We start from the raw sequence: 18,765 nt of genomic DNA, 5'->3' as shown, positions 1-18,765 counted from the left end.
AAACATTGACGGCAATATCATGGAAGTTGTTTCAGGTGTCACCAGTGTACTTCTTGATTTAAGGCAATCGGCGTTTGGGCTTGTTGTTGCTGTTGTTGTTGTTGTTGGCTTTTGCTTGTGCGTGGAAAAACTTGATTTTTAGGGCGAGATTCGTCGGTTTTTAGGCACTTGATTGCATTCTTTTAGGGTTGGTTTGTTCATTTCGTATCTCAGTATGCAATGGATAGTAGTTGTAATAGTTGGATGTAAAAATGCTTCTTCTTTGCTTTTTGATTGGCTGAAACGTAGTAGTAATAATAGTAGTAGTAGTAGTATTGGCACTTCATTTCTCCTCGAAGTTGGAATAGGGGTTGGTTGTCATGTCTTCTGGGTTGGAGTGTTGATTGGACTGTCTTTCTTCAGTCGTCGCAAGATGGCAACTCTTAGTCCGAATCGCTATGTGAGGACGAGGAGGACTTCTCATCATTGGTATGACCGTCTTCGGCATTAGCTTCGGCCTCGGCTTCGTCCACGTCCACCACAGCGATGGTGACCTCACTTTCCGGGGGCGGGGCCGGGAGATCCCCGTCCTCATCCTCGTGAGCCACGGGTGTAAACTCGTGGGAGGGTGAAAAACCTGAAGGGGTGACCAATTGGGCGTATTGTTCCCCTTGCGACGGTTCTTCGGGTGGGGGCGGGATCTCTTCCTCGTCTGATGAGGACGACGACGAAGAGGACGAAGAGCCACCCTTCATGTTCACCACGCCCAAAGCGGCCAGATCAACCTTCTTGGGAGGGGCCACTTCGGCCTCAGGTGGAGGAGGGGGAGGCGGGATATCATCTTCGCCTTGGGCTTCAGTGTGGCCAGGCTCGACATCATGGCTTTCCGAATGCTCTTGCGTCATGATGACGGTCTTGACGATCTCGGTGTGCGAGTCGGGCGTGGTCTTAACCTCCACGGTCTCCGTACGATAGGTATCCGGTCCCACCTGTTCCGTGGTGGTGGCCTCGGATACCAATGGCTCGGCTGGCTCTTTTTCGGCTTCATCCTCCGACGATGAACTGGACGAGTTGCCGCTCTTGGGAGCGGTCGAACCAGCTTGAATATCCTTGATCCGATCCTCCAATTCTTGACCACTGATCACCCGCGTCTCCGAGGTCACTTGCGACGACTCCAGGCACACTCGCGAGCTTTCCTGATGGGTGGACGTGTACTCTCCACCCGCGGCTAATAGGGCCTCCACCTCCTTGGGGTCGGTGATGACCTGCGTGGAGGTGATGACCTGCTGCGTGGCCGAGGTCACGTGGGTCTGGCTGTGTTCTTGGTTGATGGTGGTGGTGTGGGTGCCATCCTCCGAGGTGACGGTCTCGTTCTTGGACGTGACTTGCGACGAGGATTGCATGGAGGAGGTGGTCACTACATGCGGCTCATTGGACTCGGGATCCAATAACTTAACGGCCTGCGGGTCGGCCTGCGGGTCGGCCTGCTTGGACCCCTGAGAAGAGGAGGACGATGAGGACGAAGAGGACGACGAAGAGGCTGAGCCGTGTCGTTTTTGGGTCTGTCCATTGCCATTGGCCGCGTTACCGTTGGAGAAGGAGGCGTTCTTGTCGAGTTTGTTAACCAATTGAGGCGTGTCTCCGTGGCCGCTCTTGGTGGCATCCTTCTCCTTGGAGCCGACCATGTATTTGCCACCGCATTTGGAGAAGCACCCGCCCATTTTGCTGGAGGGAAGGAGGGAAGGAGGGAGGCAGGGAGGTAGGGTTGCCGATAGGGAGGGTTCACGAAATGGGTCTGTCAAGCACAGACCGGGGAGCGATCATCAACTGAGGGTCTGAGAGCCAGGAGAGGACAGGGACGATCAGGACAATCAACGGCGGGCCAGCCAAGGAGTCTTCCTTCGCCTTAAGAACAAGTCAGGAAGTCAGGAGGAGGAAGCCAAGGGAGGGCGGGGATGAGCCACCACGCCACGGGGATCAACCAATTCAGGACGGTCAGGGTGTGGATGGAGCGAGGACTGTAGACGATGGAGGGACGGCAGGGACGGGCACGGTGTGTGTATGAATCGTATGAATGTATATTATTCAGGCAGGATGTGTTCATGCCAACAGGTCTGTCAAATCGAATACGAGCCACTTCGGGTCAAACAACGGGTATTACTAAGCCAGATTGGGTCAGATGCATGTCACAAGGCGGACATGGACAAGAAAACACGAGTGGCAAGTGAGGGTTCTTTTGTTTGTGTGTATGTATTTAGGAGTATGTATAGGAGTAAGGATATACATATGTTTTGAAATCACAATGCTCAACACTTAGATATAAGCCTAAGGCTAAAAATTAAACCCTGATCAAATTGATTGAATGACTTTCTAAAGGCCAAGGGCCATTGATATTGGCTGAACCTATGACTAAAGTGGATGGACCCATTGAACTTGGCTAGCAGCCATTGTATTTTGGCAGTTTGGCAAAAATACCTATGCTGACTATACAATATCCATAGAAAGCCATAACTAGAATGCTTAAGTTCAACAGGAGCTGTACTGCATGAGCATGTTTTCAGGTCAGCTGACGCTGGTGGAAATGGGACAAAGATATTTCGTTAAATCTTGATTCAGGCATGTTGAATTATTATCATGAAACGTTTTTTATTCCTCTTTAATCTTAATTTTTTTTAATCTTACAAATAACAGGTAGAAAGAGTGGTAGAATAAAAAAAAACGTGCTTTTTAGGGCATAATACACATAACATGTCAAAAAAAGATTTGGACATTAGTAGAGCAAATCATGTACTCTATTGATTGCCCTTGTTTAGCAATGCATCTCAAAAATCTCGAAAGTGTAACAAAATGTATCTGAAATTGCAACGCAATGATGAGGCATTCAGAATTTTGTTTCAATCTCCCAACAATGTGCTTGAATGTGGGCAACATGATTGCGCCTATACTTAAACAAGGTAATTCTGACACCTCTGGAGGTCAACCTGAACCCAGACTTGTTTCTTGTATTTCATTTAAGTGTTTCCACCACATGGATGAAAACTTTAACTTGAGCCCCATTTTAACCTCTTCAAAATTTTGTTCTTAAAAATGTGGTCGGACAACTTACTCAAACCCGTTTTATGAAGCGTGCTTGACTAGAGCAATTGCTTGACAAGGAGCCTTATTAGGGGTTTCTACTCTGAATTTGGACGAGCCGTCAACGGTTCAAATTTGCACCATAGTTGTCCTAAGTAGCTTGACTACGAATGAAAACTTTTGTTCACCAGCAACAGCTGAGACAAAAACATGCAATTGCAGCGCCCTTGATTGATCTATATATGAATTTATCTATGACAATATCATTGTCATAAGTTCTAGTCTGAGAGGGTGACTCATCTAGTTTGTTGTAGATCATTTTTTTGATACATTGCTAATTAAATTGGCATAATGAAAAGACATTGAATCGTTCTCAACACATCTCTTAGGAAACTGATGCTTAGAAATCAAATCTCTCACACATAATTATCTTATTCTAGGTACTACAGAATACAACTCATCAACCAACAATGTCTCAATCTTGATAATATAGCAATCAAATCCCTCAAGAAAGTTTGACATCATTTTCTCTTATCTGACGCCTATCTGAGGCAATTCAAGACTGAAGATTGAATATTTTCAAAAATTTCATCAGCATTCTTGGTACACCCCTCCATTATTCAATCAATGTTTATGAATAATGCCATATCCCACGACTCTCGGCAAGTTCAGTCCATTTTGGCGTCCCTGCTTTACTGAGATTTTTCTTCCGGCGACCGAAAGTGACCCAATGAGCCAGGGGAGAATCCACGACTCAATCCTGTTGGCTGCGAGAAATGAGTTTAGCTGGCTGAAATGGCCAACATGGGCGTGGATTTGTCATTTTCTGTAGAAGGGAAACATATCTAAATGAAACGATATGGACCACAGACTTCATATCTGTGATGCATAACCACATTTTAAAGGGAGAGAAATCGGTCATTTAAGACAAACACATTTAAAGGAATTTTGCTTAAGAACAATACGTGAAAGGTGGTAGCAAATCCGGTCATATGAATCCAACGTCCAATATAATGTAAATCCCGAAAAATAAGCCTCCGTAATGTAAGTAATTTAGATCATAATAGTTGGACATTATGTATTCTCTAGAATGAAAATCACTTCCTTTGCCATTAAATTCTACCCACGTTAAATTCCATATCGCGGCTGGATTGGCTTGGAGAGGCTGTCAGATTTAGCACTTGTTGGCCGCATTTTCTTCAAAAACAGTATTTAACATAAGCGTGACTAACTTGAAAAAGAAAAAAATGATTCCCCACAAAGAGAGATATACAATCAACTTGCTATGATTCATTTCACAAATATTGTCTGTATTCATTGAATTTGAGGAAAAAAATGTTTGAATAACATTTATCATAGAAGAGACTCTTCCATTATGGCGTTGACAAGCCTAGTCACGCTTATTTGAGTAGAGACGCAGGTCTATAACCTAACCAAAGCTGAATTGGACAGAGCAACGGAGTGAATTGATGCACTCTCCAGCACTTCTAATGGCAATAAGTCGACGGCAGTACAAGCCTCTGGCTAAAAGACTCAGTAGCAACTTTGTCACTAGTCAACAAAGGCAGTCCATATATGAAGCTGTAAGGCCAGTTTGAAGATCGTCTGGCTTGAACAAGGAACTATTTAGAGCCTGGGTGTACTTGGAGCTCCAGTTTTTAAGAGTCCAGTTCTCATCTTAATGGGAATGGTTTTCATTTCTAATTGATATATCGCAATCGGTTATTGCTTGGAGCTGGCTTTTGTACATGGTTATTACAAGGACTGTACAAGAAATGCTCAGATTTTCAATATGCAGATGCTCCCATCTTTCTGGCCTTTACAATGGCAATCTTGTCGTTCCCTAGACACTAATAGGCAATTGTTTTAAAGAAATTATGAATACTGTTCATTTTCAATCGTTGAATTTTAGTGCAATTGCCCTCTTGGCTGGCAGGCATGGTTGCACACACAAAAAAATCTTGGCATGTCAATTTCTGATCAAGCAGATTTCTAAGAAATTTGACAATTAAGCAGATGTGAACACTATTTACCTTTGAAAAAGCTTCAGCTATCTACCCTCTCAAATTGAACCTTCAACTCAATCCATAATTCTGACTCAAGACCAATGAACCAATCCATATTTGGCCTAATTGTGCAGCTCTTTTTGGCCCTTTCCATGTCAAGTACGGATTTGAAGTACAGCCCCACCAAGACTGAACTTCAGAGTTCTATGAACAGAATGAACGGACTAAGCAGCTGAGCTACAGAGTAAGTCGTGCAGTGTCGCCACATACGGCGCATATGACTGAGTTTTGTGCTTTTTGTACAAGTTTGAGTAGAAAAATTCTGAATTGGCTTTGGTTTTTTCCTGAAAGCCCTTGCACATTCGACAAAATTTCTGCAATAGTATACAATACAAAAAATGAAACAAAGCACAATTTTCAATCGTTTCATCAAGAAACCGTATGCACCTATGCATCTTAAATATGAAGATTTAAAAAGCGATTTTGTGAAAAATAGATAGAGACCCAAAGGAACTAAATAAAACAAGGGATGTCTACCTTATTAATATCAAAGCTTGCTCAAAATAACCCAACAATGCAACGCAGGCTTCTTCACCCATTTGAATCTGAAATTAGACAGCAATGGTGTAATCCAGATGAAATTGCCATTCTTAAAAGCGCCTTTCTTTCTTTGCGCTTTTTTCCCACCATCCATGTGGTATGACTGTGAACGAGTGAGCTGTGTGCGTCTTGCTTGGTTCAAGAACTAGAAGAAAGGAATCCGTCTCCCTCCATCCATCCATTCATCGTCTTCTTGGATTATGGACCAAATTACCGAGGCTCATCGATTCCAATTCAATCTTTCATGCCTTAAAGGCTCCCTTGTGTGACCTCGACTCTTTAAGTGACAATTGTGAGTGACTCCATAACAGTGTTGGAGATTGATTGTGTGCAAGACCAGACCATCCATACTTACGAGACATTGCCAATTAGGTAAATATTGGAATCACAGAAGGAGCCACACTCAATTTCCAGAACAACATTTTAATATTTCGAGACGTTAGATGGGATACCAGGAAGTAAATTACACTCAAAACCGATTGATTGTGGGAATGGGATGTCCTTTTTTTGTGTTTGGACAAGGATTTGGGTCCTTGGAGGATGACGTGGCTGGTCTTGAAGGTTTCAAGGCCAAGGCTAAATGAAGTTGATAAGTTGACACGTTTTGTATGTAAGTTTTTAGTGTTCCTCTGCCAATTGAGGCTTGTAAAGGCATGGCCAAATATTAGAATGAGCTGAGGCTCAAACGTACTTTAAGAAGATGACGAAGAACTTTGGTTGCAGGTGATGTTAATATGGAAATGAGGCTCCAAAAAGTCAACAAATCTTAAGTTTGGTAGAAGTTTGAAGATTGAAGAAGTAACTGCGCAAAATAGCATACATTTTGGGACGCGACTTTTAATGACTTGTTGATCTTATTGCGACAACGCAATATTCAGGTTAGTAGATGGATCAGATTCTCCCTGATTGGATTTTGTTCTGCTTGGGGAAGGACATTTCAGGCAGAAGCCTTTTGTTCAAAGAACCCAGATATTCGACGTTGAAGGAACTTTAATGCTAGATTTTCCGAACTTTACCAATCGCGTTGACAATAGATCGAACTTGCAGTTGGCCACTTCGAAACATGATGCTGACCTCTGATAAAACCCTTAAAAGCTCCGGACATAACCAATTTTAAGTGCATCAAAGGGCCGAAATTATCGCGCGAAACATTCTTTGCTAGAACACCTCATTTCATCGCTTCCTCTATAGAAATGGAATTAAAGTAGGTCCTTGAACTGGTTTAAAGCCAAAAACGTTACTTCATGCAAATCATCAGTAGAAGAGAATTACAGGGTTGGGCCTTAAACTTCGGTCTTGATATTGTTTAATGTTTTGTTTATTGATCGTGCCACTCGGAAACGCAATGTGTAAGGAACAGTAACTATGAAAAAAAAAACCATGAAGAATAAAAAAGGGAAAAGGAAGCTGTCATTATTATGACCTTAGGCCGTTTCACACCGTTGATATACGAATGTAACTGAAAAATAAAGAAAACAAGGCATGCTTCAGATAGTTCGTGTCAAATGAACTGCCAAATTGATTTTGGTTTCATGTCCGCGTACAAGAATGCGTGGCAAGGAAAAAGTAGCCTTACTTTTACAGCCTTGGCCAATTTAGAAAGCGACCATTTATCAACATTAATATCTTTTGAACAACGATAAGGCTGTATTTGCCATCCACAGTAACCATATAGTTATTGGAGTTTATTGCGTCTCGCACGACGCCTCCAATCGTATAAACCAGTTATATATAATTATACTATAAACTGACCCCAACCGTCTCTTTTTCATTTCGTTGGTTCGGTCTCCACGGGCTTTTTTAGGTTTCAGTTTTTCCTCTGTTTAGAAATAAACTAAGTTCTGGAGCTCGTATGAAACCAATGTACTCAGAGTAGTTCAACTTATGAAGGGAACTACAGAGTTCAACGTTACTTTGCGCTCCTGATCTCAGTCAAGTGACTGGATCGTTCCGCAGTCTCAAAATACAAATGCCGCCATAAGAAATGCTGAAAAAAAGGCCTTTTTTACATACTTCATAATTCGTCTCACCATTAAAATGAAGGATTTTGTTTTTTCAACGCCGAAGTTCGAGATAATATTTGGTCTACCAGAATCTACTTGAATCGGCAGGCAAGCCCCATGAGTTGCGGGTTATTCTGGAATGGTAATGAAAAAAGTGTTGAAGTCTTACCTGAAAGATACTCCCTGGTCAACATCGTCTCGAGATCTTAAAGGTGCTCTCAGAACGCGCATGAGGCCTTTAGTTACATTCATTTGAATTATCTCTGAAACCTAGGTTAATACTCGTACAAAGCCGGTTGCTTCTGAAGATGCATTGTATCAGATATACAGTATATATATCGTAACTTCTTTGAGTATGGTAAAATCCCAACCTCTCTAGTCCCATACATCGCTGATTTTCTTCATATGACAAACTGTTCTTCAAATTCCTATTTAATATAATAAATAAGTATCATTATTATACTAATACACATTAAAGTAGAATATGAGACCTTCAATCAGTTCAAAAAATTGAAGAAAGATATTTTTTTCGTTTGCTAGTTGATTTCTGCAACAAAAGCTGATATTAAGTCAGGAAGAGTTGAGGCGGCAACACTGCATCAAACCTGACATTTGATTATATTTAAAAAGTTAGAACTTCTCAAAATGCCAACAAACTGAAAAATTGAAGGACCTTGAGTCAAAAGGACATCTTTGTATTCATGGTCGTGGTATTGCCTTTCTCTCAACATTGACAGAGCTTCAATTCAGAGCTTCAATTCATGTTTATTATCAGTTGTTGATAGATATAATAAATAACAAAAAGTAGTCTTGAAAAAATATGTTGCTTCGAATTCATACCTTTGCTTCTTGGCGCATAGATCAAAATATTTGGCATATTTTCAAAAAATCCCCTCCCCCCCCTATAAACTTATGACATTAATCCTTCTCTTAGCAAGGCGTTCTTTTAGCTTTGAAAGCTTATCGGACTAATCTGGCATTCTAGTATTGTTTGCTCTGTTTATCTTCATTTTCTGGTACCTAGTATGAATATTTTCATGGAGGTACGTAATTTTGAGATAGTGATTAATTCCAAGATATTTGCATAAAGAGCATGTTTAAAGACCGAGAACGTTCTCATCTAATTAGAAAACCACGTTTTACTTTGTGGGTATTTTCTCATTATTTTGTTTGGGAATTATGAATCAAGAGATAGAGCGGAGACGGATGCGGAGCTTTTGGTAATCGCATGAATGTTTTTGCCCATGTGTCTAATCGCGAACAATCTGCTCCTAGATGAGGATGGTTGGTGTTATCTGTGTCTTACTAATTGCCAAACACAGTACACATTTTGAAGGATCAGTTAGTACGCATATGTTTTTGGTAGATAATTTATCGGAAAAGGATTTTCTCTTGACATTCAAGCCAAATTGGCATTGTAGCATTCATAATGCAGACTGATCCTGAGAAAGTTTGTGCACATCTCTAGGCTTGAGGGGGTGAACTTTTTCCCCTTCAAATTTGCGCCGTCATTCTTCCCTTATTTCATCCTGAAAGCTTTAAATGTCATTAATCTAGTTTTATGACAAGGCATCCATGTGCAAGCTTCCTCTCTCTTGTTTCCATAGAGAACCATATCCTTTTTCTTTCTCCCCCATTTCAACCTGTTATCGAAAAATTGCACTACTACCCCAGGCAATTTCCACGAGAACCCAATATTAACGTCTGCACAAACTGTTACTACATAAGGGTCATTATGGCCCTACTAGAACTACTGATTACAAAGAAAAGGATGAAAGTATGGCTGAACAAACATGTAACTCCTCATGCGATGGAATAGAAAGCTACTTATTGCAAAATTGAAACGAGTCCCTTCTCCCTTCATGATAATTTACCTGGGTGGTAAAGGTCAAGCCAAATGTTTTCACGAGCCATCTGAAAAGAAATCATACATACATTTCGAAGCGACCATTGAAATAGATTTGGGAAAATGGGCTTAATAGTTCTTCCCGCAATTTGACTCGCAATTTTCTAGATTAGAAATGACTGGGAAATGAGAGATACACTAACTTTGCTGTACGATACAAAAATAGGTTTTTACCTTGACGACCCCAAGAATATACCTCCCAAAGAATGCTCAAAATGCAAAACCATAAAAGGAATATTATACGTCCAATAAAGTGGACTCGTGATATCTATTTCGAAATCTACTCAAGGAGAAGTTGGTCATCACGTGTCGATATCAAGGATCAATTCTCAAGTAAAGGGGTCTTTAGAACTCCTTTGGCAAAAAACTATGTCTTTGTAGTATCGTACCATACCTCTCCGGTATTTGCTTGCCCTTTGCCCCCCTTCCCCAGGAAAACACCCAACTTCTCGAGAATGAAGAGGCTGGGCCTGCAATCCCAAAGACAACCTAATGGACCCATTGTCTTGTTTCTTGACACAATATCTGCACATTAGCAGTTTGAGCCTTCATTGGTCGGACGCCCCTCGAGTGTTCAATTGTGTACAGAATCTCAAACAGCCAAAGTAATGGGCAATGTTAGTGAGCTCTTGAGGTGCCATTGTGGCACGCTACATTCAATGAGGTGGTTTTTGATATGTTGGTAAAGTTGAGCCGAAAAGTATTCATACTGCTAATATTTTTATGAGATAGTCAACTGAATCGGGAGTCAATAATTACCTGCAACCCACGTCGATCCGCTTGTAAATAAGTCCTGGATCTACTTTGGCCGTGGAATCAGTATCTACCGGCGCCATGTTATCAGAGAAACATTGTCGCACAAGTTGAGCTCATACGAGTCTTTTGATATTCTATCATCTTGTTGAACTCGTCGAGTTAGGACCCGAGTTCTTTATTGAACTCAAGCCGACCCAAAACCCTGTTTTGATTTTGCAAAACTAAGTAAGGCTTTTGCATTCACCGTTCAAAGGCTTGCATTTTGCATGGTTCAATCTTGAAGGACTAAGGCTTGTTTTCTGAAGAAAGCCACTGAAGAAAGAAATGAAGATATATTATTACGAGACCGGTCAATTACTCTAAATTCGGATGAAGTAATCAAGTGCATTTGTTTTTTTCTTGTTTGCTGCTTCTAAAGTTCATAGCCATTAATCTCATATTTCACGATATATGTCGATATAAACACATTAGTGAACAACGAAAATAGATAAAAGAGGAAAATATTTCCGCAAAGGAAAGTATAAAGAGTAAAATATAACAAGTGTGGATTCAAGTCCAACGGACTTTTGGAGTCCGATTTTGGTACTTTAGTTGCGTGAATATGAAAATGTGGCATTGCGTTGGATGGAAGCTTTGATGCAATCTTTACCCCAATTTCAAGCCAATAATATGGCTTCTTTTTAGGCATCTTTCACCATACAATGTGCAAAGGTGAAAACACAATTTCCATTTTAAAACAAAATAACAAATTGTAGTCATGAGATCAATTTATTGGTACTCTTATTCAACCAGCCTGACATTTTTCATGAAGCCCCTGCACCTTTGTTGCTCTCATAAAACAATACCAAGCCAAGCCAGCTACAGGCAAAAACGAACAAAGTGGCCAATAAATTCGCCTATGATCATGTATTCTGTTTAAAGTTGAAGATTGTATACTCAGTTTCATACATGTATGCATAGAAGGCATCCAAAAAGCCTTGTTTTTTTGAAAAGTAGCTTGTCTACCTCATTCCTAAGACGGAGGGAGGTCTTTGGACACATGTTTGCTTATGTAATGCTGGCTAATGATATTGGATAAGCTGTAACAGTATTCTAAGATTGTGAAGTGAGAAATAGTTCATTGAAATCAATTCTCACAGATAGTGGATGGTGCTTGTCACATTTTACAAACAGATTCAAGGTCGACATGTTTCACCCATCCCAATGCTAGTTTCATTATCTTTGCTCTCAATCCATTCCTATGTAATCAACCCAATCTAAAACGGGACGTATATACGTGAGCATAAAAAAGCCCCATGATCTTCTTTGAATGACTCATGATGCTGAGGATGACATTGATGATTCCGTTCACGCAATGCTGCAAATTGATAACCACGCAACTAAAGTACCAAAATCGGACTCCAAAACCCCGTTTGAGGATTCAAGGCCTTCACATGAGCTAAGTTTCGAGTCCAGACATGCCCCAACACTAAAATTTTAAATTTTGCCGTTATTAGGGGTAAAGAGCGCATTATTTCCTAGGCTATGGAAAAAACAATCGGCGAGACGGAAAGTATTGATAGGATCAAATCTGTGGGTTCTAACTCATAAATGAGCAACTCAAGCTTGAAGTTCTTCAATAGCTTATGTTTTTGGAAAGTTATGAAAGCGACAATACTTTTGGACGTAGCTGTTTGCCTTTTCGAGATTAGCATAGGCTTTTTTACTTACTAAGGCAAGTCTTTTTGCTTTCTTCTTCTGCCTAATATTTGATGGATTATTGACCCATGCATGATCCAAAGTTTCAATATCTACCGAGGAGATTACTTGTGCTCAATTTTTATTTTCCATCTTGCCCGACAATTGTAACAAGGACGTCAGGAAATGCTTTGAGACCATTTATTGTCGTACATGATTGCACTTCTGCTAATGTACCAATTGGTGGGTGCCAATTTCAATAGTTCAAGTTCTACACAAGTGAACCATAGTTTGCACTAAAATATCTAAATTTCCTCGTCGAGAATGCATGGTTCCATCCAAGGAAACGAATTTGCTGTATCAAAGATTAATGACAAGCGTTCGTTTCCACTTCAGTCTTACTTGTTGAATTTCATTTGCTCATGGTCTATTGCTGGAATCTGAAGGCTCGAACAGCCTTTAGAAAAGGTCGATTGAAGTACCCTACCAAAATCACGATTATAGGACCATAAATTCTTTTGCATTGGTCAATTCACGTGGGTTCTTAGCGATGTAGTATGATGGCCTTTATTCTCCACTCGGAACACTTGTATAATGTATGAAAGCTTTCAATCTGATTTTCTTATTCTCGTGTTTGAGATGGATCTTAGATTGCTCAGAGGGACGAAAATTGTACGGTCATATTGGGGAATGGGAAAAACATTTCCTTTGAATATTTGACTTTGATGGAAAAGAAATCAAGATCTTGTCTTTCAAATCTTGCCAATTTGAGTGAGAGCGCTATGCCCCTCAGCTTGAAAGTGGTAACGCAGCTTTCATGCCATTCTGTACTGTGCAATGCATAAAATTTCAATTTTTTTTCTTACCTTTATTTTGTCTGCCAGACAAATGAGTCAGCATTTCAGGAGGTCTATTAAAATGTTTATGTGGCATATAAAACATTATTATGGCACATGTTTAGTTTTCCTGTAGATCAGAGCCTTTCGATTGGAGCGCTCTCCCGTCGGACCCAGACTCTCGATTATCCTCGGTTAAGTTTGGCCTTGTTATGAAAGAGTGGAACGGAACAACAAAACCTGTTTTGAGACCGTGCGAGACGTCTGTCTGGTTTTGCATTGAAGTGCAAGGATAATCAAATTACTCATCTTCTTTTCCTTGTTCTCTTATATTAAGGGAAGGGAAGGGAAGGGGTGGGAGGAATTCGGTCAATTTCTCTCTTGGGATCTTGATGAGCCGCTCTAGAGATGTGGTCTCCGAGATCGTTGAGAGTGCGTGCTATTAATTTTTGCAGACTTGACCGGCATTTCTTTGTTATGGCCAAAGTTCGTGCCAAGATCTGTCTCATCCAATGGCATGCACGTTGCAGACAGTGAATGTAAAGCACTAGAAAACTGATCAAAGACCGTCTTACCTGCATTATGCAATTGATAAAAACAAAACCCAAATCGTTCTCTTTTGGGACGAATGAGAAAAAACAACATTTGCCGTTGAGCGTATTGCGTTATCCTTGCTGATTGCCGCCCTTTTCTTGAGAGATTGACGTTTATCCGTTTTTGAATGGAAGCAATGAGCAAAAGAAACCAGATCAGACTTGGAATGAGATTAAGTTCATCATTTCCCTTTCATTTCATTTATTTTCTATCATCTCTGTAATGATTGAGTGGAGCACAAATAATTCTTAGGAAACAATTAATAATTTAATACCATGTTCCAGTCCTTAAATTTACTCTGGCTAATGTATTGTTAGTGCAAGTTTTTTTTTGTGATTCACATCCCTATCTAGGCGCACGTTTCAAAATTTCATCCCCACCATGCGACGTCACAACTAAACCTGAACTATCTGCAGTAGAGCGCTTTAATTTTCATCCCGAAATGAGCCGACTGGCTTTAAGATTGGAAAGGCGGGTGTGAGAGCGTCCGAACTCCGAACCCCCAATGCAGACTCCGTCGGACTTGAGTGCATGAGTGCTTCCCCGCCAATTACGGAGGCTCTCGCCGTTCGCGGATGAATTTCGTGTCATGAACGGGTGAACGGAGGGAAGGGAAGGAAAGACAAGAAGAACGACACTCAAGTGGAATTGGAGAGCGAACGAAGGAGGAACAGCCAACGATCGAATGGACCGACGAAGGGAGGTTTCGGCTTCTTCTCGCGAGCTTAAGCCGCGATCCCACCACGATCGGGTGCATTTTTTCGGTCAGACGACGGGTTTTACGGTGACATGGCAGAATTTCTGCAGGCGCGGGGGAAAACATTTTGCATGAGTTTGGATGAACACGGCCTCGGAATCATTGCGGCTTAGTTCAGCTCCGTTCGTCTTGACATGGACACGTGAAAATTTGGTGTGACGGACCAGTCAAAAGCTCTCTTGGCAATTTGTGGAAAGGGATACGAATTGCAGCCACAGTCGAGCTCAAGTTTGGTCAATGTGTTGAAAACGACAAGTTTGGATTATTACGGCTATCATGATGACCGTAAGTTTCCTCGACCGAGGCTCAAGCTTAAAATTAAGCGACGCCCCACTAATTGAATTCTTCATTGCGTGTGGTATCGTACCGTACATTAAACAAGTGAAATAACATCTTTATTACGTGGGCCGAAAGTGGGTTCGAAGCCGTTCGAAATCTCACAGGTCTTATCTTTCTGGGAATGGAGCATTCCCCTCATGGCAAAGACAGAAATGCATCCTTCCTCGCTCACTTTTGCCACTTTAGTTTTGAGCTGAACCATTTATTTCAAACGCATTCTCAGGGACATCTAATTATGCGTTGGCCCTTGTTCAAAAACAGTCAAGCCACTTCCAAGGACGGATTAGTCCGCATCAAAGTTGTTTTGTTTGTTTGATTTGAGAGGCTCTCATTTGTCACCGTAACAAGTTCGTTCACCTGTTTGTTGAAGCCGCTTTAGGTCCAATTCAGACCCTTGAAGATCAAAATGCGTTGTTTTTGTTATGTTGGTGGCCGATCATTATCGTTGGCAAATCACCACAAGTTCGACTCTGAAAGAAAAAGAAAAATAACGGATGTGTTTGTTCATTGGGTCCACGTGTGTATAGTTAAAATACGACACGTGGTCAGAATGTTTTCAGTCGTGTTGAGTAAGCCCTACATGAACTTTGATATCGATCACTTTTCTTGTGTTGCAGGGCTATGATCATTTTGCCACCCCCGCCCTGTCTGGCCATCAATTGGATCCCTCGTATCTCAACAACCCCCATCACCTTCAGCTCCACGACTTTGGCCAACCGCATCCCGTACCCCAAGGAGGAGGAGGGGGAGGAGGAACCACAAGTACCAACCACCACCATCACCACCTTCTGCACAACCACCATTCCCATCATCCGATACACCAACATCACTCCCACCAACAGCAACAGCAACACCACTCGTCTGGGGCGTCACACTTGTCCATGATGCCCGTTTCGAATGACTCTTCATTGAATAACTCACTTCATCATGGTGGCACGCCCTTTGACGACTCTCACGCAATCATGACTGACGAAGAATTAGCCTCCCTCAATATCAAGGACTTGAATCGGAAGCTCAAGGAGAAAGGACTCTCCAAGTCGATTATCGAGAAGCTCAAGCAACGACGAAGGACCTTGAAGAATAGGAAATACGCCACTGAGTAAGTCCTTTCGGGTTCAATAGAAACTAAAAAGATAGAGGTCTAGAAAATGGATAACTGCTTGGGAAAACATGAGGTGAAACTGACTTGTAATCAATTCCCAGGAGACCATTCATTCAACTGTTTTACTAATCTTGTGGTCAGTCGTCCAACAATTACGTAGGTTGTTTAGATATCCTTGGCCATATAAAACCGGTTCATCAAAGAGAAAGTCCCAGTCAAGATACTTAGATAAATTGCGAATAAGAATGTCAATCAATATCGCCGTTGTTGTAAGTAAAAAGGCACTATTTGTAGAAAAATGAGACCGTCCCGTCAGAGTTTTTCAGTTCTAGTGAACCAGTTGTTATGTTCCCTGTGCTTTGATATTGATTTTTGAAAATATTTTCACTAACTGACATGACAAGCCCCTTTGTAAAAGGACCATAAAGGGCAGCGAATTCAAATTCATAACCAAACCAATATTTTTATCAAATCTGAACTACTCCTTTGGACCGAAATATGTCTCTTTCCACTTGAAAATATGTGGAAAAAATAAGTGAAGCTTTTTTTTATAAAAGCAAATGCACGACGAAGTGCTGTTGTCATTGTGGTTGGGCCGCTTTGTAGGCCTGGCGTCGGAGGTGAGCCTTAGGCCATTGTCAGCACACGGGCAACGAATCGATTACTTGAGATCGTACGTACGCCATGCTTTCAACTGTAGTTCCTTCTAGTTTTTTGATTGCGGTGTGACATTTATGATTGTGATTTGGAAAATGTTGGTAACGCCTTTCGAATTATGGCCACGAATTTCTCTTCGCATGGTTTTTTTCGTTCAAATATTTCTCGTCCAAAATGTAATCATTTGAAAAGGTACTTTCAAACTGCCCTCTTGCAATTGTGAGAAACTCGATTGTTCTTGGAATAAGTTATATACGAGTAGGTTATGATAAGAACAAATCTTTCATGGTATTGTCGTTGGAACTAGAGCCCTGTATTGGAAGAGTACGACAATGAGCTCAACGCACCATTGCTGTTGAATTTTGAATCTTCAATTCCGTTCCAAAACAACGATCCAAACTAAACGTATTCTAATTAAAAGCTTTGTCTGTAATATTTATGTATGGCTTTAGTTACCCTTCAGGCACCCTTTAACGTACTTGTAATGATTTAAATACTACTTTACGAGCCACTTCTCATGTTTTGTATTGAAAAATACACAATTTTAATCTGCTGTTGCTGCAATGGCTGCTACTGATGCCTGAAGAGTATCTTCAGCCTTATAGTCAACCCTTAAGGTACCAAAATTTACTAACATATGTTTGGTTTGGATATGGGACCCATGTAAACTCTTTCTTTTTTGGAACATAATTGAAGGTTCGAAATTCCACCGCAATGGTGCGCTGAAATCACTGTCGTACGCTTCTAATAGTTGGAAACAAATATTTTGCTCTCGAAGGAAGTATTTTTGGATGAAACATGAACCACTGGAATATGGACGGGGATGGTAAGGTTGAAACTTAGCAACTCCAATTCGAGTCAATGAATTAAATTCTTCGTCAAATAAGGCTGGCCCCCAGATCCCTGCAATTGCCTATTTCAAATGTCAGCTCAATCAAACGACTGGGTCAAAAGTTATGCCCTCTCAAAGTGCAGCACATAACAGAGCACAGAATGAATGACTTAGCCCTCTTCTGGTAATCAATTACCATAAGAGGGCTAGAGTTCGTTCATTCATTGAAGAGCTTTGTAGTGCCTTTTAAGACGGCATAACTTTTGATCCAGTCGCTCGATCAAGCTGAAAATTGAAATGAGTAATTGCTGTTGCCTGGGATCATTCTCATTTGAAGAAGAACATAATGCGTTAACTACGCGAAAAGCTAATTCCCAAACCAAGTGTCCCCGTCCATATTCCAGTTGTTCATGGATGAAAGTATCATTCTTCGCCTTCATCACTTTGCTTCAGCTATGGGGACGTTTAGGCTACCTAGTTTAGGCAAGCTCTGGCAGGTTCGTTTGTTTGCTGATACCAGTGTCAGCGATGCAAGTTTGGGGCTTCAAACACGTTTTTGAGAAGCTGACCCTTCTTTCGCATTGCTATATGACGAAAGGTCAGCTTCGTTAAAACCAGTTTGAAACGCCAATCTTGCATCACTGGCACTGGCAGGTACGTACCGAGAGCTTGCCTAATTGTCCGAACTGGGCATTTTTTGATTCTTTATTAGTGTAATTCGCTCGCAGGTTGAGCAAGTTCAAGGAAGTGAGTGAATAGATTTACGATTACTTGTATCCTTGCGTGGTTGATTGATTTTATTTGGAAAGTTTAGCTTGTAATGTACAACAGTGTGACGCATCTCTTGATTCCCAGTCTTAGAACCGAGCAAATTATGCGAACATTTTTAACCTGGCTGTTACTCAGTTTTGATTGATCTTTGGCAGCTCGTTTTTGTCATATTTAAGAATTCGACCCATTTCCAAATTCGGATAGCACTCAATGTTGCCGTTAAGTGCCTCTAAAGTGCCGTTTCAATCGAGCTCTGACGAAGACAAAGGAAGTGTTTTTATTACTTATATTCCGGAAAAAAAACTGGGCATTATGATCGAGCGTTTTGGCCAGCAACCCTTTTCATATTAAAAAAAACTGGTCTCCAGGTAAATGACGCAATCCAGTCCAGTTTTTTAAAACTCTTTGTGATCGCTGGCCAAGCATAGGAAGCAAATGAAAAATGACAGTTTGAAACCCTTGAGGGGACTGGGCAAACCTGAGAAAATGGTGTTTTAATCACACCAATTTCCCATCGTCCAGACTTGGATCTGTCTGGATTTTGAAAGATAGGGGGATGAACATAGTAATAAGAAATGTTCTCTAATCAATCCTTTTCTTTCGTCCTGTGTTCGTTGCAGCTGCCGCGAGAAGAAAGACGTGGAAGTCCACCATCTGGAAGGGTCCAAAGAATCCGAAGAGACCGAATTGTCTATGCTTGAGAACGACAATAAGACTCTCCGCAATCAAGTGAAAGAGCTCAAGCAAGAATACGCCCGATCCCTCGAGTTTGCCCGCAAGAACAATATCGAACTCAAGCCACGAAATGTGCCCATGAACGATGTGATCAAGTCTGAATAGTATTGTTGAATGATGAGAAAGCACAAGTGTCCAAA

At 41.2% G+C, this 18,765-nt stretch overlaps 2 protein-coding genes and 1 long non-coding RNA gene across 3 annotated transcripts; 1 reads left to right on the top strand and 2 right to left on the bottom strand.

Annotated features, from left to right (window-relative positions):
- Positions 1-422: 422 nt before the first annotated feature.
- On the bottom strand, positions 423-1,700 carry LOC131892688 (uncharacterized). The gene has a single exon (XM_059242513.1). It carries the CDS (start codon positions 1,698-1,700, stop codon positions 423-425), a length of 1,278 nt encoding a protein of 425 aa, XP_059098496.1.
- Positions 1,701-6,987: 5,287 nt separating this feature from the next.
- Positions 6,988-13,105, bottom strand: LOC131891679 (uncharacterized). The gene is made up of 4 exons (XR_009374448.1): positions 12,869-13,105; positions 9,538-9,577; positions 7,691-7,797; positions 6,988-7,119 (listed from the first exon to the last, which is right to left on the bottom strand). It is a non-coding gene; the product is annotated as an uncharacterized LOC131891679 (long non-coding RNA).
- A 1,217-nt stretch (positions 13,106-14,322) lies between these two features.
- LOC131891668 (transcription factor MafA-like) lies at positions 14,323-18,730 on the top strand. The gene is made up of 3 exons (XM_059241300.1): positions 14,323-14,474; positions 15,146-15,627; positions 18,511-18,730. The coding sequence occupies exons 1-3, from the start codon at positions 14,466-14,468 to the stop codon at positions 18,728-18,730; spliced, it is 711 nt and encodes a 236-aa protein (XP_059097283.1). The 5' UTR covers positions 14,323-14,465.
- Positions 18,731-18,765: the final 35 nt, after the last annotated feature.

Source organism: Tigriopus californicus, chromosome 2 (genome assembly GCF_007210705.1).
Source record: "Tigriopus californicus strain San Diego chromosome 2, Tcal_SD_v2.1, whole genome shotgun sequence".
Classification (NCBI taxonomy): domain Eukaryota; kingdom Metazoa; phylum Arthropoda; class Copepoda; order Harpacticoida; family Harpacticidae; genus Tigriopus; species Tigriopus californicus.
Note: the sequence above shows the minus strand (reverse complement) of the source record. Positions and strands in the feature narration are given on the sequence as shown.

What these genes read in the sequence shown, in the direction of transcription:
- LOC131892688 (XM_059242513.1), bottom strand. Translation starts at nt 1,700, where the DNA reads ATGGGCGGGTGCTTCTCCAAATGCGGTGGCAAATACATGGTCGGCTCC.
- LOC131891668 (XM_059241300.1), top strand. An exon ending in AATAGGAAATACGCCACTGA is followed by an intron (nt 15,628 to 18,510) that starts GTAAGTCCTTTC and finishes TGTTCGTTGCAG; the next exon opens with CTGCCGCGAGAAGAAAGACG.